General features: G+C 53.2%; 1 protein-coding gene across 1 annotated transcript; it reads left to right on the top strand.

Annotated features, from left to right (window-relative positions):
• On the top strand, positions 1–24230 carry LOC119102512 (glycerophosphocholine cholinephosphodiesterase ENPP6). The gene is made up of 10 exons (XM_037225895.1): positions 1–303; positions 7279–7383; positions 7707–7849; positions 11932–12112; positions 13194–13326; positions 14755–14892; positions 14998–15162; positions 17109–17229; positions 17798–17935; positions 23228–24230. The coding sequence occupies exons 2-10, from the start codon at positions 7280–7282 to the stop codon at positions 23443–23445; spliced, it is 1341 nt and encodes a 446-aa protein (XP_037081790.1). The 5' UTR covers positions 1–303; position 7279; the 3' UTR covers positions 23446–24230.
• Positions 24231–24822: the final 592 nt, after the last annotated feature.

Raw genomic sequence — 24822 nt, 5'->3', positions numbered from 1 at the left:
CGCCGGAGAGGGCCCGGCCGAAGTGCCCGCTGTCGGCCGGGAAGAGTCGGGGCAGTGTAGGCCGAAGCGACGGCCGGCCAGACCAAGGCCAACACCGGCTGTGTGGAGCGGGTCCAGCCACCGGACGGGCTGAGGTTCAGCGGCTTCCCGCCATTGCTCAGTGCAACAAGTGCGTTCGGTTCCACAGCTGGCCACTTGTGTTCGCGCCGCCTGCGGGGCTCTGTGCCGCCAGCTGTGTGGATCGGGTCCAGCCGCCTGGTGAGCTGAGGTTCAGCGGCCATCCGACCCTGCTCAGCGCCGCAGGTACGTTTGGCTCCACGGCTGGTCACGTGTGTCGGCGCCGCCTGGGCCAGAGCGCCGTGTGCGATGACGCCGAGCAGCGACAGATCGCGCGCCGCTGGAGCTCCGTCTCTCGGGGTCGTAGTTGTAGCAGCCCTGCTTCCGATCGCACAGATTCGGGAGTGCTAGCAGGATTTCGCGACTTAACTTCAGTAGGCTTTTTCGTATCAAAAATGCTGCACGTGGTTTTGTGTGCTTGGCGAACACTGCGTTGCTACTGTCGGGGCTTGTCCAACACATAGGCGAGACATCATGGGGTGGGAGTTGGAGGACGTATTCGCAATGCTTTCTCGGGATTCCAAATCTCATGCTTTGAGATCACTGTGGGCTGTGACACTTATCAGCATTAGTTGCCTATCGATGTCACTTATGCATGCAAACATATTTTGGGTGTTTTCGCAGAAGCGCCTGTTCTAAACCTGAGCCCAAGGTCACGCCGCCTCAATCCACCCCGCTAAACCGCCCCGCCCACCCCGCGCCCTGATAGGGCGCATACCATGCGGTGCTATTCCAGGACGCAGTGTTTCCCAGCCAAAGGCCACACGCCAAAAGAAGACGCTATTTCAAAATGTCGGAGAAGTTCCGAAAAAACAGAAAAATTATCGTGTGCCAGAGTGCAAAGCAATGGCATTGGGACTAAAACAGCTCCAGATCAAATCAGCAGATTTATTCACTATGCCCGCTACGCGCACTAGGTCAAAACTCTCAATACATATATGTGTCCTTCTACAAACATACAACATACGTTGTGCAGGTGGAAGCGACGTCCGTGCTATAGGGGCAGGAAGGAGATTTGTGTCTGTCTTGATACAATGAAAAGGCTTGGTAGCTGGGTGGCCGGGTGCGGTTTTCCAAGCAGCACCCAAAATAAGCTGCGGCGAAGATACCGGCCAAAGTCTGTCAAAAACTGTTTTTTTATCATCTTCCAGTCCATCTTCGAGAACCATGGACCCGCATCTGCAAACAGTGGAAATTTGGAAATTTCCCAAAGTCATCTATCCATCCTGATTTAACATCCTAGGTTTTTTCCTCCCCTCCCATTTGTTGACTGTCGTGGTTTATCTTGGAGCGAACCGAAGCACCAGCTCACCGGAGAGTTACGGCGTGTGCAGCGGCGATGGAGCGCCTTACGATTTACCGGGCCGTTGTGGTGCGGAAGTCGGATCCGTGCGAGCGTCAGTGTTCTCATCACGCCCAGGATCCCGGGCGCCAGTGTTCTCATCATGCCCGGGATCCTAATACACCTTCTTCGTTACTTCGGAACGAGAATGTGTCTGAACAGCAAGCGTTTGCTTGAGAGATCACGCGGAGCACGTATCCCGCAGGAAGGGGTGGAAGGTCGGGCTGCTGTTTTGAAATGGATGAGTTTCTAGTCCTATCTCGTAATCGAGATGTGAGGCGTGAATGGCACAATGTTGCCATGGTCTTCTGTCATCTTCAAAAGGCTGTGTATGATTATAACTGGCTTATCAGTCCCAGTACATTTTATTGACGTCATGGTAGCTGGTATAGATCGTAAATCAGGCCAAGATGGCGATGCAAACTGATCTCTTGTAATTTAGCTGGCTACCGAACTTCATCTGTGGTTTGTGCATGCCGCATTTGGCGACTTCCTCTCGCTATGCGTTATAGTTCCTTCAAAGCTCATGATAGGTGGGCATTAGCCTCACGGTATCAATAATCCCAACCAAGTAATTTCACACAGTGAAGTGCTGAAGGTGGTTGTTAGGTTTGTCGCCTGTTCACAATTTTCATGATTACTGGGGTGCAGGTGCTGATGGACCACATGCTGATGATTGATCCATTGACCATGATTGATTGACCATGATGATTGGTCACACGGCGTGAAATAGACTAACAAGGGCGGCCTACCTCCGGTCATGACGAGCTCTGCGCGTCTGGAGACCGTGTGTTCAGGTTCGGCCGCCTGGTATCCGCGAGTGGTGTGCGGCTGAGTGACTCAATCCTATGTCCGCTGCATCCGGGAAATGCGTCGGTGTGCTGGTCCGAATGGATGACCTACAGCGTCATATGAGACCAGCCCACCCTCAATGGGGTCAGATGTGTCTTGTGAAGTCTCAGCCGCGTGGAATGAAGCCATGTGATGCATCAAGAAAACAAATATTTTGTAGTGACATTTCACGATGAGCCGTTACATATTTAATGTTCTGCCAGGGTCATCAAATGCTCCAGTGACCTCGTATGCTTGGGGCAATTTTTAGCAACGCACGAAATGGGGTAAACGATACTCTGGTAACAAAATGGCATGTTGTTGCGAACACTAGTGTGAACTGTGGACTGTATTTCTACTAGCGTATTTTTGCACCGTAAGCGACCCGCAGCATTCGCTAACGCCTGTCAAAAATAGCGCTACCTTTTCCACGGCAACCATTCCATTCCTGCCATTTTCGCAACATCTCTCTCCAAACACTGTCACAACTATCCGGCCACGTCTGCCCCGGCTTGGCCGGATTCCTTGGTCCTTGGCAGTGCCCGCGGACCGTTTAGGCCATGACCTCCGGCCCGCTGGCGCCCGTCGGACCCCTGTGGCCGGGTGTCGACCCCCATTGTGTTGCCAGCTACTTGGAATCCACGCTACAAAACCTTGGCAGCCACCGTCGGTGGCCTGGGCGAGTTATGCGAGTGCCTGCCTGTAACGGGGATTTTACCATCGGGCGTCAAAAGCGATCAACGGAGTGACAAGAAATTAAACATACTGGATTTTGGCTCCCCAGACGATAATGCTGCCACCAGTAATTTGCACATTTTCGAAATGAAGACAGTATATGCTTGCAAGCGATATGCATGAATTTTGTGAGACACATATACAAAATTACCGTCATGTCGATTTATTTGAAATCTAAGCACCACTGTGGTCTACAAGCTGCTTGGGAGAAAAAATCCCATCTCCAGAAACCTGGTGGATTTGGCGCTTTTTGGCGCCGTAAATCGGCATCCACCAAAGCTGGGAATCCCTTATGCGGCGAAATGGCGCTGTTAAGTTAATTTAAAGTATCCTGAAAGCTTTGGCACCTAGCTTTGTCGCTGTACGCGGCAACGTTGCTCAACGTGTTTTGACAAAAGGCTGATCATTCTTCTAATGTGATTTGTTCCAGCACAATCATTTTCAGATGTTCCAGCGACCCTACGGTATCGTTTCTCAGGTGTTTGGCAGATAGGCAAACCAGCAAAGAAAAGATATCGAGTTTTCCATGATCGGAGCAGGCGCACAGCCTGAAAGTCTTCCAAAGAGGATCCGATGCCTTCAACGGCCCCGTCTCATAAGGTTGAGTTCCCTGCGACCTCCCTTATTCTAGCATCTCTATTTCTAAATGGTTCCTGCAACCACCGCTTTTCCGCTGCTACCCATACTTGTGTCGATTCTGGAGGGGCCTTCAAGTGATTTTTGTGCTCTAAACCTGAGGAAGCACAATGGCGTAACCAGTGAGGGGTGGGTTGGGGGCGGGGTGGGGGCAACCCATACCTTTCCTCTTCCCCTCTTGGGGGTTGCGAGGCCCCTCCGCCAAATTTTGGCAATTTAAGACATCCAAAGGGCTTTTGAAATAAAGAAACGGTTCCGAGTCATCAAAATAGGATACTGAGGCAAAATATCCCGGATAGACAGATTATGGCCCAATCTCTATTAGATATTTATTCCATTGGATGTCGTCTTAATACTTCTGGACCTTAGTAGAGAGTTGATTGGATTTCAAGACTCCCGGAGAAAGACGCTTGCCAAAAAAACAAACAAAGCGAAGAAGCGATAAGGAGTCCCCTGACTGGAGGACCCCTTGTGACCCGAATTTAGCCCCCTCCTGGGCCAAACCCTGGCTATGTCACTGAAGAGGCGTGAATACCCTCTGGACGTGTAAGGGCCCTCATCCAAGATCAGGCCTTTGCGGAGGTCCTTTTTTAGGCACCAAATTTCTCAAACGGAGCCTGTTTGGACTTAAGCGCGGGTTCTTTTAGAGAGGAAAAAAATTCAGGATAACCTCGGAAATTCCCCCCACTTTATGCTTAAAGCTGGGGGGCTGAAGCCCTCTTGAATAGGCAACTACACCCCTGCCCTTAAGCTAATATCATAGCGGTAAATGTGTTACATGGGCTGTTGAAACCGTGCTGCACCCATACTTTTGTGGAAAAACAACTCTTAATACAACAATCGAAAATCATAGGTAAGTCAACAGTATTAGCCTTATTCCTCGGAGACAAAAAAAAAACAGGACAATGAAAAATCTAGTTGGGCTGATTCTCGACAACATGTCATTATAGAAACAATTGCAGAAGAAAGTAGTATTATGTCTCTTTTCTCTTGTTTGTTCCGAGAAATAAGGCTAATGCTACTGTCTTACCTATGTGAATAATGTTCCTCGCTAATGCACTGAACAAGTTGCAATCTAAAATCAACAAACTGCTACGGCAATCAGAATGTCCAGAATGAGTAAATCTGAAAGAAAATCTGAGTCTAGAATGCCCGAAGATAGTATATTTTGAGAGAACATCTGAGCCTAGAATGTCCAAAAATGAGGTATGGAAGCAGCATTCGCAGTTTTTTCCCTTGCAATGCCAACCTCAGGTCTCCTGAATGCGCTGAAAGTGTGCAGTGAACAGGATGGCGCCTTAGACTACATAACGGCATCGTAGAGCGCATGTAGAAAATCGCCGCAATGGCGCTCATATTGGACTTAGCACGTTTCTGCGAATGCAAAACACTCTTTTCTGACACATTATGACGATCGAAAGACTGATCTGCACCATATTAACATGCTCTCAGTATCCTCTTTTTAATGCTGAAGCTTCATGGGTGTCCGTGTGCTGTTTTAAGGTGCACTTATTTACTCCAACAACATACCTTCGGATGTTTTCCACATACGGAGCCAAAAGTAGCTCTCTGAATGCGCTCCCAGTGGACAAGCGGCATAACATAGCATAAACGCGTCTGGGCCGCCTCAATGGCGTCGTATGAGGACGAGAAGACGCGCTGTGGTGGCGCCCAGACCGGACGTATATCTTTTATGAAATGGGAAATATCAATATCTGGCCTGTTCTCACCACAAGTGAACGTAACTGCCCTGGACTGATATGCTGTCAAGCTCCTCTTTCACTTATTGAAAGATTCGTGGTTCGTTAGCATCGGAACCTAAAACTAAAGATGCGTGGTAAGAGCAAGTGAGAGTTGCATGGTCCTCATGGATCTTTACGCAAAACTCGGAATTCGAAAATCGAAAATGTTACTCTACAAGACTATGAGAGCATTTGAATGCGTCCTAATAGTTAGATTATCTAGAATAGGGACAGCATAACTTTATATACTTTATGCATGCTTATGCCAACTAATTTTTTATCCGAAGCGAGAAACAAAATTTGTTTTTAATGTTAGCACAAAGGTATTCTGGACGCTTACGGCGCCAAAGTCCAAGGCGAACGCCAACCAATGTCTTTCTCATCTCATAAGCCAAACGAATGTGACAAAAGGTATGTGTTAAAGTGGTGCTGTTGAGTGTGGCACGTTAACGACGGTTGCTGTCATTCAAAACAGTTGCTCGTCGAGACACAACACACATTTTTTACGATTCGATCCTCGTGCGGCGCCAAAACCGGCGCCAAATCAGGGTGGACCTTCGCCCGAGGTCATTTTCTCATACAGCGCCAAACAGTTCAGTTGAGCGCCAAAAATTCCACTTCCGGCGCCGATGCCATTCCCACGGGGGTCAGCGGCGTCGCAGCGTCGCGCCGCCGGGTTCCCGGCCGCTGGCCTGGGTCGCGGCGCCGCCTGGCGCCGGACCGGGCAGTTCGGTGTGAGGTCCCCGGCCGCTGGTCTGGGGCGTGGCGCCTCCTGGCGCCGGACTCGGCCGTTCGGTGGGAAGTCCCCGGCCGCTGACCTGGGGCGTCACGCCTCCAGGCGCCGGACTCGGCCGTTCGGTGGGAGCGGTGTGTGGCCCTGTGCCCTGACTGGTGCTGGGTATATCCCCGCCTTCGGCACCGCGGGGGGGTTGGATGGCATAACCTCCTTGGTAGTTCTACATCTGACGTGCTGTAGCATACGTCAAAGAAATACAACTCCCTGCATATGATTAACGCCATCTACTAGTCGCCGTCTTTACGTAACTTTAAGAGTTCCCCGCCGCATGGGGCCAAACGGTGAAAAACTATGCTTTTGACGTATCTGCGTTGCTCCAAACATATGCACAGAATCAGGCTGACACAACTAAAAACTTGAGGTCATTTTATTTCAGGGGATAATTTGAAGTCACATGAGCTCACTCCACAGCCTTCCATAAACATGACCAGGGATGGCCATCATTGTATAATATGGACATGCTTTGACAGGTTTTTACCTTCACCCTTGCACCATCAGCGGCTTTGCTGGGGCACTCTGGTTCATGATATGAAGAGTTCGACAACTGATGAGACGCCAGTTTCGAAACTTGGCCTTATGCAACCTTAACCTCAAACGATATGGCAAAGTCCACGAAAATGTATGGCATACCTGCGGTAACCACTTCAATCATCACGCCCCCCCCCCCCCCGCAAAAATGTTTGGTATCGCAGAGCCCGGACTGCGTTGCGGTGTACTAATTATCCTCAGAATTGCGCAGAACTGTGTAAACGAAGCAACCGTTTAAACAAAGTCACAGGTCAGTGAATTTTAATGATTCAACGTTGAAACAAGTGGCCGACTTATAGAAGCGGGATTAAAGTCAAGGTGTTTCGGGTGTCACGACTATGCGCATAACGGTTCAGGGCATACCTCCAAAAATCCTTTCTGGGGCTGCATTCCACCTCCGTGCCGCTGTAGTGCTATTTTGATACAGGTCGGCAATGTGTGGTCCAGGGCCCGGGCTACAATTACACGCTACATGTTTAACGCCGGTGTCGGTGAGGTCCTCCAAAGAAAGCCGTCAGGTTCACGACTATGTGTGTCGCCGCCTCCGGCAGGATGTCTCACTGCGTGGCGATGCTGGCGCTGTCTCTGGTACTTCTGGAGGTCAGCTGCGGTTCGTGCGTCGCAGAGAAGCCTCTGGTTTTTGTCGTTCTAGACGGGTATGTATTTACTTGTACAGCGCAAAGCACAATTCCAGGTTTCAAAGAAGTGTGATGCTTGGGTCGCTTGGAGCTAGGCAAAAATGTTATTTTAATGTGCCATTGCCAGCATGAAAGTGGCAATGCTGGCAATGACAAAACGCCATTGTCGACGGTAACGTAGCGAGTTTTGCAAGCTCGGTTGTTCGCACGACATTCCAAAAACAAAACGTAGATGCATCAGAAATGAAAAGCAATCTTTCGACTTGTCCTGTCCCAGTGTTACATATTAAAACGGCTGGCGGCGTCAGTGCAGCTCACTGTCGGTGGCTGGATGTGGCCAGGTTCCGGTGGGACTACCAGGAGCTCCTGCCGGCCGGCCGCGAGGGCAGCTTCCACATGCTGGAGACGAGCGGCGTGCGCGCCGAGTACGTGTTCCCCGTCTTCCCATCCGTCTCCTACGCCAGCTGGACGTCGATCGCGACCGGTGAGAGGCAGCGCCCACTATATCTGCAGTGGCCGGTGAGAGGCAGCGTCCGCTGCACCTGCACTGACTGGTGAGAGGCAGCGCCCACTATATCTGCAGCAACCGGTGAGAGGCAGCGTCCACTGCACCTGCACTGACTGGTGAGAGGCAGCGTCCACTGCACCTGCAGTGACCGGTGAGAGGCAGCGTCCGCTGCACCTGCACTGAGCGGTGAGAGGCAGCGTCCACTGCACCTGCACTGGGTGGTGAGAGGCAGCGTCCGCTGCACCTGCAGTGACCGGTGAGAGGCAGCGTCCACTGCACCTGCACTGGGTGGTGAGAGGCAGCGTCCACTGCACCTGCAGTGACCGGTGAGAGGCAGCGTCCACTGCACCTGCACTGTGTGGTGAGAGGCAGCGTCCGCTGCACCTGCGGTGACCGATGACAGGCAGTATTCACCGCACCTGCAGTGATCGGCGAGAGGCAGCGTTCACTGCACCTGCACTGACCGGTGAGGGGCAGCGTCCACTGCACCTGCTGCGATCGGCGAGAGGTAGCATCCCCTGAATCTGGAGTTTTGCAGCACAGGAACATGTTGAGTGGAAGCTAGAGCTTAGATGCATTTGGGCGCAGGTTTGCAGTGTGAAAAACGCCACGATCCATCGTTAGCAGAATTTGATTGTGTCGAATAAGCACGCTGTGACAGATTAGGATTTGCCGTAGCCCCTTCTTGTCCGAACCCAACTGAGGCCGCCTGGCCGGAGATGTCGAGCGGCCACCGGTGGGTCATGACGACACCGGGCTAGGGACAGTACAGGCCGGACACTGGGCTTGGGACTATACAGGTCGGACACCGGGCTTGGGATTGTACCGGCCAGACACCGGGCTAGGGACTGTACCGGCCGGACACCGGGCTTGGGCTTGTACTGGCCAGACACCGGGCTGGGGACCGTACCGTCCAGACACCAGGATAGGGGCTGTCCCTGTCATACGCCGGGCTAGGGACTGTGCCTGCTAAACACCGGTCTAGGGATTATACCGACCAGACACCGGGCTTGGGACCGTACCGGCCAAACACCAGGCTGGGGATCGTACCTGTCAGACACCGGGCTGGGACTGTACCCAACATGCACCGGGCTTAAGACCGTACTGGCCAGACACCGGGCTAGGGACTATCCCTACCAGACACCGGACGGTGGACCACACCGGCCAGACACCGGGGTAAGGGCTGTCCCTACCAGACATCGGGCGGTGGACCGTACTGGCCGACACTTGGCTAGGGACTGTGCCAGCCAGACACCGGGCTAGGGACTATCCCTACCAAACACCGGGTGGTGGACCACACCGGCCAGACACCGGGGTAAGGGCTGTCCCTGCCAGACACCGGGCAGTGGACCACACCGGCCAGACACCGGGCTGGGGACTGTCCCTGCCAGACACCGGGCGGTGGACCACACCGGCCAGACACCGGGATAAGGGCTGTCCCTGCCAGACACCGGGCAGTGGACCACACCGGCCAGACACCGGGCTGGGGACTGTCCCTACCAAACACCGGGCGGTGGACCACACCGGCCAGACACCGGGATAAGGGCTGTCCCTGCCAGACACCGGGCAGTGGACCACACCGGCCAGACACCGGGGTAAGGGCTGTCCCTACCAAACACCGGGCAGTGGACCACACCGGCCAGACACCGGGCTGGGGACTGTCCCTACCAAACACCGGGCGGTGGACCACACCGGCCAGACACCGGGATAAGGGCTGTCCCTGCCAGACACCGGGCGGTGGACCACACCGGCCAGACACCGGGGTAAGGGCTGTCCCTGCCAGACACCGGGCAGTGGACCACACCGGCCAGACACCGGGCTGGGGACTGTCCCTGCCAGACACCGACCGGCTTGGCGCCGTCTGTCGCAGTGAACGGTAGTTGAGTGCTGCGAAGGGCCACGGCCAACGTGCGGCCAGTGTTGGTGCGGCTAACGGCCACGTCATCAATGAGCGTCTTACAACAAGGGTGGAAGCCATAGGTACATCTGCAGGTGCCATTTGCGATATCTGCGTTAACCGTTAACGGCGTGAAGTAAGGTAGAAACTATGGATACACCACAGCGCATAAAGCAAAGTATTCAGTCGGCGAAAGCCAGTTGACCGTACGCATATGGACTATGAACGACTTGCAGCCAATTAAAAACATCCAGGACGTAGAGCACAAGTAGACAGTGAGCGATATGTACCCAAATAACATCTGTTTTATTCAGTTGGGTGCTCAGGATCACTACGGGTGGATTCGCGATCTTAGCTGAGTATGGGGAGGGGAGGGGTGGGGGGAGCGGCGTGTATTGCCATGACCGGGACTTTTTGGACAGGCCCACGCATCAATGATAAGGCACATCTTCGTTTAACGGTCTGCCTGCGCCGCCTATGCAATACCGTCTTTCGATGCATATCAGGCATGGAAGTGATCAATTTGCATTGCGCGTGTTTACTTTAGGGTATGGCGCACACAACCCCACATGAACACTCCGCTGCATTCCGCTGCAGTGTTGTTGGGGTTTTACGGCACACTCAGCTGCTGAAGCTATATGGCGTCGCCTGCCCCTCAAACTGGCAGGAAGGGTGGGCGCCGCGGGGAATCGAACCCCGTACCTCTGGCTTCTCAGACGCGCGAGGGTTAACGCAGACGCGTTAACCACTGCACTACCGGCATCCCACTCCGCTGCAGTCTGGTGCAGTCTGCTGCGCGGTGCAGTGCAGCGCACTGCAGAGTGCAACTGGGAACGAACGCACAGCTCTAGTGAGCTGGTAGGTAGTGAGCCTCGAGCGCTCACCATCGCGGTAAAGCAGTGCTCACGGCTCTGTGGATGTGAGCACATGAGAACGAAGGCATAGCCACCGCTGGAGGCCTTTAAGCCCCGATTTCTGACGTGCGAGGTAAAGTAGGCTCTAACCATTCTGGCTGTCGATGCTGGTCAACAGAAATCTGCTTCCAAGCAGTTTCGACATCAACAGCGTGCACCAATTAGGAGGAACTCGCGCCAAGCTTGTGATTCACTGAGGCGGTGCTTTTCTGAGCGCTGACGGCAGCACGCCCACAGCCAGCACCGCAACCAGTAATAAACACTGCTAAAGTCCAGGTGAGTGTGACCGCGTTTTCCCTGGACGCGCAATATTTGTGTGTGGTACGGCTACTGGCCTAACGTGTATGACAAGTCTCCTTTATCTTCAAATAACTCGTTGGTTAAATTCGCACCATGTGCTACATCCGTTATGGCGCTGGGGCACGTGTGTGGTAGCGCGTCATATGACAATCAAGCTGAGATGTACTGGTTCATCTTTTGTCACCGACTGCCCGCTGCCCATCTTGCACCCAGCAGCGGACATGGTACGCGCAAGGTTAGCAGCCGAATAACGATCAACCGATGATGTTATTCGGCGCAGCGGGCTCATTCCACGCAGCAGTTCGGATGAGGCCGAAGCTGGATTTCACAGCAGTGCGAAGGCGCTGTAGTGCCTTCGTCGACTGGTGTATTGACCTGATCTGCGTCATGATAGGTGGTGATGTCGGACACGAGTTCAGACCCATGAGTCGTGGACTGTTGATATGTTTTGGTGGACACAGGGCACCAGCACTAGCTCTGATAAGCATTGCGCTGGTGCTTACATGTTAAACATGCAGTATGCTTGCCAAGTAGAACAAGTTGGGTCGATAGGTGACGCATGGGTACTGCCACTGGGACAACCCAAGCTATTCGTTCGTAAACGCCGCCTGCCGGCTTCAAATTACCCGCCGGAAGAGGTGATCACAGAAACAAACGTGTCGATCGCACTATATCTACATGACATGCGTGAAGATGTGCGGTGTGACGGGCTCTGGACATGTGAACATCTGGTCTTGTTATCTTGGAACTAACGAAATTGCTAGTCAAATGACTGGCTAGCCACTTGGGTTACAGGCAGCGCCATGGAGCGCAACGGAGATCATGAACAGACACAGGATCGGGTGAGTGGAGTTTACCGACGTCTGCTTCGCATTCCTTGTCATCTACCTCACCGCAACCCCGCCCAAAGACATCACTGAGCGCTGTGTCGCCTCCGCTGGCGACAGGACGCTGGGTGGAGACGCACGGCATCTTGGGCAACAACTTCTTCGACCACGAGCTGGGGCCATTCATGCTGTACAACAAGTCGCTGACGGGTCTGCCGGCCTGGTGGAACGCCGGCTCGGAGCCCATCTGGACGACGGCCACCCGGCAGCGGGTTAAGACGGCCGTCATCGGTTTCTCCCGGTGAGGCGACCAGCGCCAGCGCAGCGTTCTGGCAGTTCGAAGGAAGCTTTCGATGTCTGCACTGCTGCTCGGTGGAGCTCAGACGCTGTGCCTGTGAGAGTGATGCGGGGCGTGGTCGGGTTCCGGAAATGATGATGATGATGGCGCGGCGGTGATGATGATGGCTGGGGGACGCGCAAGCGTGGGCCACCGTGCATGATTATCAGCCGGTACGATGCTGTTTTTATCACCAGATATGATTAGTGGAATGGTCTTTTGCCCCAACCAGTGACATCTTGAGCCTGGTACAGCCTAGCTCCGTGGGAAGATTGGAGACGGTCAAACCTCTCTGCTCTGACGTGATGTGCTCTGATTTGATCGCCGCATGGCCGAATGGTATGGTTTGAATAACGTTATTATGACGACATGAATTCTAAGGGACTTTGAAATACTTTCCTCGATATACATTTCCTCATTTTCGTGGGCCTCTAGCTGAGGAATTAGAGGGGCACAGGTCTTAAGAAGGACAGGATTGCGAACAGTGCCGAAAGGTCTTCATGATGGCTATTTTAGTTCAAACCCCCATATATATATATATATATATATATATATATATATATATATATATATATATATATATGGGGTTTGTTTCAGATCAGATCTGTTTCTTCAGATCTGTTTCCGATAAGGTGCAGCGCTCAGCACATGCTACCGCCCGACCGAATAGTGGCATGGGGTTCGATCGCATAAGCCGCCCAGAGTCGATGTCACACCCTCCTGTTCAGTCCTCTCCACTTCGCGAGCGACTCCTCGGGACGCGGAGAAAGTGTACCACCAAGCGTGACTCGGCTGTGTCCGTTGTGTGAGGAGCCACGTGACACTGTGCTGCCAGACGTGCCGTGACAGAAACCAATGTCTTTGTTTGAAGGAGGCCGCGACGCACGTCGTCGTGCACCCTTTCATGAAGCGCTAGTGGCTGCAGGAGCCATGTCACAACCGTGGCTCCAGCCCGGACCCTGCAAGTGGGAGCCGAAGAGGCTAACCACGCGGCCATGACGCCCCCAGAGGCCGATGCGTGAGCAGCGTTTTACTTCGCCGTCAGATGTGACGTGCCAGTGTCCGGCGTGAAGCCGGCCTTCTGCCGCCGATTCGAGAAGCTTCCCAGCAGGGAAGATATGAGGGATCACTTCAATATGGCTCTAAGGAAGCTCGAGGAAGGTTTCCAGTTTGTTATCGTAAGTGGACACGTCTTGGTGAGGCGTTATACCCAGAACACACAGAGAAGAACAGGGTTTGGTATGTTGAGCGCAAGTGGGTTCAGAGACGGTAGTGGATGGTGCGTCAGGTAACACCGATCGAAAGAAGAAGAGGCGGTTTAATTCCACCGTGCAGCGAAAAGGCTCAGTTTCTGCGAGATGTGCGCATAGGCTTAAGCACGCATCATGCACAGAACTAGTGCGTGAGTGTGCGTGCATTAATTGGTAAGCGTAAAGGAGGACAAAAGGAGGATTTCCGTTTGACCGCCGACGCAGTACGCCTTGTTTGTGGTGGGAAATCATGCTTCTCAAACCTTTTGATAGATTATGTTCTGGGGTGAAGATGCGGATTCGACGATGATGATGGGTTAGTTTGCCCTGTCTTCGATCAGTCATTGTGCAGAAGTCATCGGTCAGAACACGCACAATATTACAGCTCACGGCGTCCGAACGCTTTCCTCGAGTGGCACGTTTGGCACAAACAGATGGCAAAATGTCAAACTTCTGGGTACCATTGCTGCGTATCTGACGTTGTCCAGTGTCTAAGAGAGACCAGGGCTAGTTTCACATGGGAGTGGTGATCACAAACACGATGTCACCACAAAGACGAGACAAAAATGCTATGCATACGTCGTGAAGGAGCTTTCGTTGGCACCAGCCTACCGCAATACTGCCGTCCATGCGCGCAGCGAAAATGGACCCGAGATCCAGGGTTTACTTTTTGTGTTATTTCATGTATTTTCCGCATTCGATTTCATCCGTCTGCTGTTTTTGCTTGCCGCTTTTGCCATGACATTGCTGTTTTATCAGATAGAATGAGAGCTGTTCTGATATGGGGAGCAATGCAACAAGTAATAATCAGTCAAAAAACGCTATCATTCGCCGAATCCTGGTCATGGACGCCCAAGACATACCAGGAGGTAATATCTCTTCGCCGCCTTACGTGTCAACATGAAACCTGCCAACGTTCACCATCGATTCCCCATAAGTGATGTCCTCAAATCCTTCAGATTATCGTACGTAACGAAGCCTTGCTCATCACTTGTGCAAAAGATGGCGATCCAAATTCAAGGTCAAAATTTGTCCAAAACTTAACGGTCTCAAACCTGGCCGGCGGACATTTAACGGTAGTTATTGATGCCGTGCAATATTGTCGATATGGACGGAAGCGCTAATCTCTTGGCGAACAAGACTGGTGAATAAGCCGATTAATGGCGTAACAATTCCTGCCAACCTGTGTAAGCATCTGCAGCAGCTTTACAATATTCCCACTAGTCCACTGTACCAGCTCTAACACCCTTCGTTTTTTTTGCATGAGCTGCAATGTCGTCCAGTTGTTACCGTGACGTTCCGACGCTTGACGCTCCTATGACGTGCGCTCAGCTGGAGACTTGGCTCTGTTCTTAGGTATACGCCGAGTATGTGGACACCCTCGGCCACTACCAAGGGCCGGAGAGCAGGAAGATGCTCTCCGCCATCCGCGGTGTGGACGAGGAGCTGGCGGCATTCTTCGACGGACTTCGGCGCCGACGCCTCCTGGACAAGGCAAGCAAAGCTTTAACAACTGCTCAAGACGAATCTCATAGAGCACAGCGTATGATAGCTGTTATCTTGTCGGTGTTCATCAGCGTCATGGCGTTGTTTCGGCAGGTGAACTTTGTCATGGCGTCTGACCACGGCATGACAGAGATCGGAGAGCAGGTCGCCACCAACTACATCTACCTGGACCTGTACCTGTCACCGCTGCTAGCCGAGCGCATCATCGAGAGGGGGGCCTTCACCCAGATCATTCCGCTGCCTGGCCGGCGAGACATGGTGAGGATTGGACTGACCTGCTAATCGAGCGCATCATCGTGAGGAGTGCCTTCGCCTAGATCATCCCGCTGCCTGGCTGGCGAGACATGGACGTGAGACAGGTCTTCCACGCGGCCAGGATGGCGTGCAGGTCCCACGGCTTGTTCGAATAAGCATGGCACCAGCCGAATACCAGAGCGTCATTGAAAGGAGTATTCAGGCAAATTGCCCCTGGCACGACTCGCCCATTGTGCCGTGGAAAATGGCGCCGCAAACAGGAGAAAGTTGGTTTGCGTGGCCATGAGGTCAGACTCGAGGAGTTATAAGTGAAAAAGGCGGGAAAAGTGTAGGACGGTTGATTTTACGACGGATTCACTTTTGCCTTTGGCAGCAGCATACCGAGCAGAAAATTTAAATGCAGAGGAACTGATTTCGACTCCCCGTTCTCAGCGAATAACTGAGCATTTTGTCTTTGGCCCCAAGATGATTAGCCTAGCAGAGAAATCACTGTTTATTTGAACGGAAATATTTCGATTTTTGCCTTTCACCTGAATGATGGTTAGATTAGATTAGACGTGTCCGATTTGATCAGAAATACAACTTTTTGGGGAATCCTTCTGACTAGCTCGGAATTTCTATTCGAAGTAGCCGCTCCGGCGGGAGCAGCAGCGGCCGCACTCAGCGTCATGTGACGTCAGAAGGCAGGATGGACCGTGCCGAGCATTGTGACACGTTAAACTTTCGCCACCAAACTATGGCGTTGGCCAGGCACTGCGCGATCGGATGGCAGGAGTGAGGGCTCACACAAGCACTGCTTAACGTGAACTCTACTGCCAGGAATTCATCCATTCAAAACGTTCGGACACGTTAAAAAAGACTAGTTGTGTCAGACGTTCTTTGCACGCTATAAGCACGCTGTAAAGCAGTGATCATGGAATGAAAACCATGTGGTGCGGGGACGAGGTGATGGTACTTTAATCACGACGGTGTCTTTCTAACGGCATTATGGCCAAAGGCAAGTGGTAAATGTGCCGATATTCAGTTCCTCGGAAATGGTCGGTTAAAAAGCTTCTTTTGCAAAGGGCGATTGTTTTCATTCTTGGAAAAGGAGAAAGAGAACTTCTACAAACACAATCTCTAGGACTATCACGTGCTCGGCTGACGTAGCGTGCCTGTGCTAAGTTAAACTTCCGGTGATTGGTAAGACAGCGCCATTTCGCGTTAATGAAATGGGTGTTAGCTGGGAACTTACGCTTCAGCTGACTGCCATACCCCTAACAGTGTAGACATAGGTTTAAGCACAACTTGGAGATGGTCTGTCTGTGGTGTGCTCACACCCACCCATTCGCGCCGCCTGTTGAGCCCAAATCATTCCTCGCTGGTTTCGACATTCACCGCCTCAGGCGGAGATAGTGTCATCCGACCACGTATTCATCGTTCTGTCCGTGGTTTTTTTTTAACTTGGGTGGCTCCTACAATGAACCCAACGCTCATTCCGCTCGCGCCATGACACCTTTATGAAACACTCCTCGCTGCCGGCCGCGCAGTCATCAGGCTCTAATGTGCTGTCCGTGTTCTAACGTAAAATGGTACACCTTACCGCGTTGGATGTTCTAGCTACAGAGAGCCATTTCAGCAGAAAAATGTTCAAATCGCCGGCGGTGCGATTATCAGGGCATGTCACTAACATGTGCCGCGACTACTCTTCCAGATCGTCACAGTCGGCTGCCAGCTGCTGACGAGGATTAGTTGCGTGACGGCAAACAGAAGCGTTTAGTGATTATTCCCGCTTGTTTATGCGTATCAGGCATCAGAAATTTTCAGGTTTGATGAAGTTTTGGTCATTGTGCTAGGTTTCGACACGGTTTCAACCTCATAATGGTCCCGAGCTAAAATGCTGCGAAATTCCAAGTGCACCACAAGGCGTTGGACCACATGCACTGACCGCATGTACAACCTGTCGCCAGTTGCTAGAGGAGCTGGAGAGAATGCCGAACGTGACGGTGTACACCAAGGGCGAGTTTCCGGAGGAGTGGCACTACTCCGACCACCCCAGGATTCCCGAGATCATGGTCCTGGCCGATCCAGGTAGCTGGAGTGGCTCCTGGCCACACCGGTGTCGAACAAAGCAGGTTTACACGTAACTGGGCAACATGTTAGTCTGCCACCGCCCGTAACGTGGATGTGAAGGTACTCGAGAACGCGGACGCATGGTATTTTGGCCACGCTTGTGTCTCTGGATGTGAGATTTTGTGCTCGCATTGTCGGGACAGTTGCGCTAAACTCACGCCGCCTTCTCCTTCTATTGTTTGGCCTTAGCTTGACATGTTGGGCAATTAGGCAAACGTTTGCACCTCAGACATGTTTTGCAAAATTTGTTTTTGGACTTTCGGAACGAATTACGTACTACGGAAAGAAACGCAATCGTTCTGAAGGCTACTGTTCACGAGATAGGCCAACGGAGGAGAGAAAGGTCTCCTGATACACTCTGCTTTTAGAACAAGAGCGCAAGGGCGCTAATCTTTCTGGTAGCTGCTGTCACTCGGCTGCGATACAAGCGCTCTACCACCGGGCAGTAAACATCTCTCTATGGAGACCATGTGACACCCCCCGAACTGCAGCCGTCTCGCGACAGTGACAACGTGACCCACTCCAGGAACGGTCATCATGGGGCCCCAGACGGAGAACACGCTGCCCCGTGACCCGGCCGGTGCCTGGGACCAGGTCCGCGGCATTCACGGGTACACACGCAATCACACCGACATGAGGACGATCTTCTATGCCATGGGCCCAGGTACGTGGCGGCAGCAGGGACCTTGCGTTTGGGATGTACGCCTGCCTCACGGTGGACAGCACCGTTTCGACTAGGTCTCAGGCCAGTGCGGTGTAGTTTTTATTTGAGTGATTCCAACGAAGGAAAGCGGTGTGGCTGAGAAGTCGGCGCGGAATTAATTAACGTCACACAGAAATATGACGGCCTGAGATGCTTAAAACCGGGTCCGGACCTTGTATTCATGTCAAAAAGACAGTACTGTTAGCCTTATTCCTCATAGATAACCAGGGGAAAGGAGAGATAGCTGCATTGATATTTTGGCGGCATGCCTTTTACTGAATCGAATATCAGTCTTACGTGGAATGAGCCAAACAATATTGTCTTATCTACTTACATTATGTCCTCGCAAATGCACTTGACCACCTGCGGTATCTTATATTCGTTAAACGCAAGGAAAGATCAATGACTTGATTTGCGACATATGAAGACTCCCAGATGAAGCACTACATGGATTCGTATATGTTCTCAAGTTGACATAGCAGATTTTTGTCATCTAACACGACAGCACTTTAAGTCAGACTTCCTGAGGTGCTTCGATGCCGTCTTTCCTCATTCCTTGGATTTTGGAGACGATTCCGTCCCCATCGAACACGGCTAAAGAGCATGTTCAGCGGTGGTCACGACAGGAGCACGATGGAAAGTTGTGGGTGTTGTCTCGTACATCATGCGCATAACTTTTTATGAATTCCTGCATTCATTGGCGAAAATGATGTGTGGCGTTCTCAGGATGACAAAGGGATTCCTCCTACCTTTTTCTTTCGAATGTTCACGACCTGGCGGCCATTTTGGATTGCTCCTACGACGAGAAAATGTCCGCTCATCTCGCGTCATGAACCAATTCAATGGGCTTTTCGGATAGCTTTGCCATTCATCTGCTTAGGGCTGTTAGAGATCCCTGTGCATCTCACAGTCTACCACCTGGTGGAGGTCATGGAGTCTCCAAATGCTGAAGATTTCCAATTTTAGGAAGGTATTAAATATGCCGTGGGTGCCGCTCCTGACTTTTTGCAACAGATGCTTTTGTGGCGCCTGACAAGTGGCAGCACTCCAGTTGGCGCAAGCGGCGGTGCCGTGTCATCCTCCATGCCTCCGGGCTGCCCCACGTGGCGTTAGGTTTGTTTGCACCATCGCTGTCGGGTTGTGGTGCAATAATGAACATCTGTTTGCCTTAGTCTACGACTGTCGCAGTCGCCTCGCGCTGCCAATGGCAAGAAGTTCTCCGCAAACTCAAGGCAAATGCCGGCGTTTACACCTCCGCTATTCAATTGCCGATCTTTTCAGCCCGCACTACGCAGAACGTTTCGGCAGTTGACGTAAGTAAATGGCATTAAACCTATGTACTCTCGTCGGTGCTACGCTTTAGTGTATCGGCCATGGTTCTTGACGTGGTCCGCTTTCCTGATTAATTCGTCAGCAGAGCTGCCGCAAACACGTAGTCTAGGCCGTCGACGCGCACCGCGACATCAACCATCACACCGGTCTGGTGGGAAAGAAAACAGAAGCGCTGGCGGATCGAAGGTCGCTCCCTGCAGAGCCGCGCGCTCCTGAGGGCAGTGACCAGCGATGGGCGTCTGGAGCAAGGCGGACGGCGCGTCGATGGCGGCGGAGGTCCGCCGTCCATCGGAGCCAGCGACAGGGCGGCGCTGGTCGCTTCTCTCCTGGAGCCTGGCGGGCCAGGCCACGCTGCTGGTGCTGCGGTTGGCGCTGGTGTTCGCCTGCGCGGTGCTCGTGAGCCGGCAGTACCGCGATTTCCGCAGCCAGCCTGTGTTCTCGTACTCGCTGGAGCGCGAGGCTGAGTTCCCGCTGGTCACCGTCTGCCCGGCCCGGCCCCTTGGTCCCGACGAACTGCGGGACGCCATGCAGCTGGTGGCCGACGGCGTCATCAGTATGGCCGAGGCCTTCAACATCACCACGCTGGCCTACCCCCAGAACGAGCGCGCAGCAGCCTCCAGCAACGCCATCGGCTACGGGCTCACCGAGTGCCACCATTCGCCGCCATCTAACTGCACGCTGGGCAGCTGGCGCTACAAGTACTACTTCGTGCCTACACCGAGTAGCGACCACCGAACGCACTTCATGTACCCGGTCCGCTGCGGCACGTTCTTCCCGAACGCGAAGCTCATCGTGCAGCAGCGTGGGGCCGAGTACCTGCAGATCAGGCTGGCCACCAGCCTGGCGCGGCGGGCGGACGGCGTCTCCTACGAGGCGTTCGTGCACGCGCGCGACGCGCCCAGGGTGCACGTCGTCTACCCGAGCCTGCTGCGAGTGCCTGTGGCCCAGCTGCGGGACGGACGACGCTCCAGCTTCGTGGCAAAGTCGATGAGCAGCGTGCTGGTGGACAGACGCGCTTCGCCGTGTCGGGACGCCAGCGACTACGATCTCGGCCACTGCCGCCTGGAATGCATGTGGCGCAGGCTGACGGCGGCCACCGGCTGCCGGCTGCCCTATATGACGCACCGGCACGCCTCGCTGCCGGACCTGGACGGACCGATGGCGGCACTGCCGCTCTGTCGTTCCCTGCCGCAGCCCAGCTCGCTCCGCGGCTGGCTACTTAGGCGCGGTCCTGACGGCAACGTCACCGGCCTCGACAGCAACGTCACCGGCGTCGACGGCAACGTCACCGACCCCGATGGTCGCTGGCTGACGTTCGTCGACGACAAGCTGTTTTTCAGTGCCAACGGGTGCCGGTGCTTAAGGGCATGCCGCGCGGAGAATATCGACCTGGAGGTGGAAGACGACGACGGCGCGTCGGTGCCGGCCGGGACAACGACACTGCACCTGCGCTTCCGCTTCTCGAGCCACCAGAACACCGAGAAACTGGTGCTGCCCTGGGAGACCCTGCTCTCCAACATGGGCGGCACGGTGGGCCTGCTGCTGGGCGTGTCGGCCTGCTCGCTGGTCGACCTGCTGCACTGGCTGGGCGTCCGACTGGGCGACGCCGGGCGCCGCCGCATGCCGCCCATTCCGACTGCCCACCGGCTGACCGTCAGGTCGGCGCCGCAGCCGTGCCGGCAGTGCTCACGAGACCAGCCTGTCCAGCTGAAACCTCCAGAGGTCTCCTAGGCCTCACGTTCCCTCGAGCCAGCCGGTCGCGGCGGCGAGAACCGGGCCGCACAGCGTGGCGCGGCGTCGGGCCGCACGGCCGCTCACTCGGCTCCCAGCATCCGGACGGCGCTCAGCTCCCAGTATCCGGACGGCGCTCAGCTCCCAGCATCCGGACGGCGCTCAGCTCCCAGTATCCGGACGGCGCTCAGCTCCCAGCATCCGGACGGCGCTCAGCTCCCAGTATCCGGACGGCGCTCAGCTCCCAGCATCCGGACGGCGCTCAGCTCCCAGTATCCGGACGGCGCTCAGCTCCCAGCATCCGGACGGCGCTCAGCTCCCAGTATCCGGACGGCGCTCAGCTCCCAGCATCCGGACGACGCTCAGCTCCCAGTATCCGGACGACGCTCAGCTCCCAGTATCCGGACGGCGCTCAGCTCCCAGTATCCGGACGGCGCTCAGCTCCCAGTATCCGGACGGCGCTCAGCCCCCAGCATTCGGACGTGGCATGGCAGGCTGGCCGTCCACCTCAGACGCTTCACCGCTACAAAAGATCTGAGGCGGGTCATGCCGCCACCGCGCGCCTGGTAGCACCCCGCACTGGTGCGACTGATAAGTTTCAACGGAAAAATCACTTCTGTGACACTTCTAATCACTGCTGCCACCACTGTCTACAGATCGTGACGTTCACATGCTGGGCCAGGTCACGTAACCCCACGCGGTTTTAACTTTGTTTCATTTTAGAACTGATGGGGCCTCACCCTTTCGCAGCCGGTGACCATAGGGTGTGCCTGGTGCCTGGGCAATGCCTACCTGTGCCTGGTGCCTACCTCTGTGCCTGGGCAATGCGTCTGTCAATTTTCGGTTCGACTCCCACGGGTTCAATCCGCTCTCTGTGTTCGTATCACGTGCGTGACCCCACTGGACCCACCAACGAGTGCTGACCCTCAACAGCTCGTGCTAATGGCTGGGCACTAACCCCGATCCGATTATAAAATTTGATCGTGTAGTCTACAGACTTCGCGACATGAAATGTCTTGAGCATTTTAGACATCTGTTGTAGACTTGCGTCCCGCATATATGTGGCCTGGCAAGGAACCGCTTTGTTCTCTAAATGCGTGCGAAACAACGTCACATGTATATTTGTGCTGACATGCGGGTATTCCTCGCTGAAGGATTAGAGCGAAGCATATCCTGTGGTGGGACTCACGTTGCAGCATTGCGATGGTTAACGCCCTGGCTCTGCCACGATCGAGGTAATCCAGCAAATATTCTCTGTCAGTGTCTCTGCGTGCTGAACGCTCCAAACACCCTTCAAAACACATGAGGGCGACGACGTCCCTGTTCTGCCTCTACCTGTACATCTTCCTCTCGCAACCAGAATCGGACCTTTTCAAAAGGAATTTTTTTGAAGACACCTGTGCCTTTTTGGTTCTGTTTTTATTCTCGCTATGCAACGCCACAGATATATATATATATATATATATATATATATATATATATATACTGATACAACTGCTCTCGTTCTTGTTGGTGTTTTGTCGCTGTCTTGGGTGTAACATCATCCCCTATGGCAACACACGAAAACGGCATTACATTACTGAATGCATCTTCTGAACTAAATTCGACGAATCATTCAGTAATGCATATATATTCAGTTGACATTGTTTCCCTTATTGACGCGAAGAAGCATCTGATCAACACCATCTAAGGTATCTTTGAATATCAGCTGTTCATCAATTAAAACAGAGTCATATCACCTTACCCGACTGAGAACGTGATGTGCGATATGACGCACGAGCCTTGATTAGTTCGAATGCTATTTATGGATTTCGTCCTGCATTCCGCGATCTCTTATCAGACGCGTATAAGAATCATCACCTGCACAAGGCTGTCCTTCTCCATCAGCAACAAAAGGCGGCTAAATTGGTAGGGATGCCCCAGCAATGCGACTCACACGCCGCGCAAGTTCTGGGCCATTTCGTCAATTTAGATGAAATAGAGAGAGGGCAAGGCCTAGATGGTAATATGGTGGCGAGCTGATAGATTTAGCCATGGAATTTAGCGCCTTCGGTTTATGACAGTGATAGAGCAAACTATCGTCACGCGTCTGCCTTCAACCATAAAGGCTACGACAGCATCCTCGTGTAGCGCTATCTTCACGGCACCCGCATAATCGACGCGTTTTTGTGATTATTTTTTTTGCGCCAGATTTCAAGGATGGCTACCGGCAGCCACCAATGGAGCTGATCGACACGTACCAGGTGCTGGCGCACGTGCTGGACATCGAACCGCAGCCCCACAACGGCTCCTGGGAGCGCGTGCGGGACATGCTGTCGCCGGCGGCGGCACCGAGTCCGTCGCTAGGCGGCGCTGCGGTTCTGCCGCTGGTGGCGCTGGCGGCTGGCAGCCTGATGACGGCATGCTGAAGGAGGACTTGCAGCTGATGACGGCATGCTGAAGGAGGACTTGGCAGACTGATGACGGCATGCTGAAAGAGGACTTGTCAGCCTGACAGCGGCAGGTTGAAGGAGGAATTGGCAGCCTGACAGCGGCAGGCTGAAGGAGGACTTGGGAAGGGAAACGACGGGACGGGCAGGGATGCAGCCGTGCATGTTGCGGAGGGGCGGAATGCGGGCATTATGCCTGCATTCCGCATGGACAGGGGCGGGGAAGGGGTTCACGCACAGCCTCGAGAAAATATACCAGGCTGGAAGCGTTCGGTGAGGCAATGGTGCGCTGGGGCGTGACTCACCGCGTTCGCTTTGTAGCATAAGTGTGACTTTTTACAATTCGTTATCGCCGGAAATCATCACAAGGATCACCGTAGAGAGCTGAGACTAGCTGCAACAGCATGAGATGGCGGAGACTTGGCCAATTTCTTGCTCAGTAGCGAAGCCATTTTACGTCACTTTTACACACAAATCTGCGTCCATGAGACCACTGTGGATGGCTGAGCGTCTAGTTGCGCAAGTACTTCCCGCCTCTTCGTCGCGTAACATCAGTTCCCCGCATCACACGCCTGCTTTATCAGCCCTGTCACACCTTATCACTCCCGAGGTATGTTGTGTGTGCCCCAGCGCAGAGCCAAAGGTCGCTGCCGGACTGAGACAAGCGAGACTCCAGCTGAAAGGTCCACTCCGTTATTTGATTCTGGTGTGTGATGCGTAATACAACTGAATGGACAGAACAGGCATGCATGTGTTGAATGTGTCGCTGGCACGCGCTGAGTTTGATTAAAAGAAGGGTGCTATACTGATAGCATAGATTCATGTTTAGTGTTCACATGCAGTTACTGAGCTACGTTTCTGCCTTAATTCGTTGGTCTGAAAACACAGCACATCACACATTGGAATATCAATAGTGATGAAGCCTTCTAAGTCTCAAAACTAGTGCATCTACGATGTTTACATCTGCGATGTTCCAGCCAAGACATCTTTTCAGCATAAGGAAAGCTGGAAGGACTTTAAAGCTTCCTATGGAATAGCAAACCAGACGAAATTCAGAGAACAAAAATGATTAGCACTGTTGAATCTGATAGCCTCCAGGTGTTTGACTGCATGACATATAATCACAGTTTGAAACTGTTACGGTTGAATCGCTTGACAAACTCATCGGCCTCTTCGACCTTTGCAAGTCTGGATGTTGCTAATAACCTTTGATAGTACCTGCAGTAAATATATTTCAGATTTTTTTTCGGAAAAGGCGAGGTTAATAACCTGAAGTCAAGTCAACATTTGCTGTTTATTATAAATGATGTGAATTTGAACGCATTTCTATGTAGTTTTGGTGCCTGCATATAAGGC

This window comes from Pollicipes pollicipes, unplaced genomic scaffold (genome assembly GCF_011947565.3).
Source record: "Pollicipes pollicipes isolate AB1234 unplaced genomic scaffold, Ppol_2.1 Scaffold_2555;HRSCAF=2994_pilon_pilon_pilon, whole genome shotgun sequence".
In the NCBI taxonomy this organism is placed as follows: Eukaryota; Metazoa; Arthropoda; class Thecostraca; order Pollicipedomorpha; family Pollicipedidae; genus Pollicipes; species Pollicipes pollicipes.
Note: the sequence above shows the minus strand (reverse complement) of the source record. Positions and strands in the feature narration are given on the sequence as shown.